The 254-nt window shown below is 33.5% G+C and overlaps 1 protein-coding gene across 1 annotated transcript in view; it reads left to right on the top strand.

Annotated features, from left to right (window-relative positions):
* Positions 1–74: 74 nt before the first annotated feature.
* LOC119589062 (39S ribosomal protein L39, mitochondrial-like) overlaps positions 75–254 on the top strand; it is a gene marked incomplete at its 5' end in the record, with an annotated part of 12,258 nt that continues 12,078 nt past the window's right edge. Inside the window, 1 exon segment of the mRNA XM_037937638.1 lies at positions 75–190. Within this exon segment, the coding sequence (XP_037793566.1) occupies positions 75–190 (116 nt within the window).

Genomic DNA, 254 nt, shown 5'->3' on the forward strand with positions numbered 1-254 from the left:
CCATTTTTTTCTGGCAGGAATAGGTTGATTATATTTTAAAGTAGGATTTTTTTATTATTTTTAAAATTTTTTAGACATTAATCAGAATATACTTGAGAGATCTGTCTTAGCTGAAATTGATGGACAGGTGTGGGATATGCACCGACCCATTGAAGATGACTGCACACTTCGGTTTTTGCACTTCCGACAGGTAATGAGAATTGACATTTAGGTGTTACAGAGAGTACTGATGTTGATATTTTATGATATGAGGA

This window comes from Penaeus monodon, chromosome 25 (assembly GCF_015228065.2).
Source record: "Penaeus monodon isolate SGIC_2016 chromosome 25, NSTDA_Pmon_1, whole genome shotgun sequence".
Taxonomy (NCBI): domain Eukaryota; kingdom Metazoa; phylum Arthropoda; class Malacostraca; order Decapoda; family Penaeidae; genus Penaeus; species Penaeus monodon.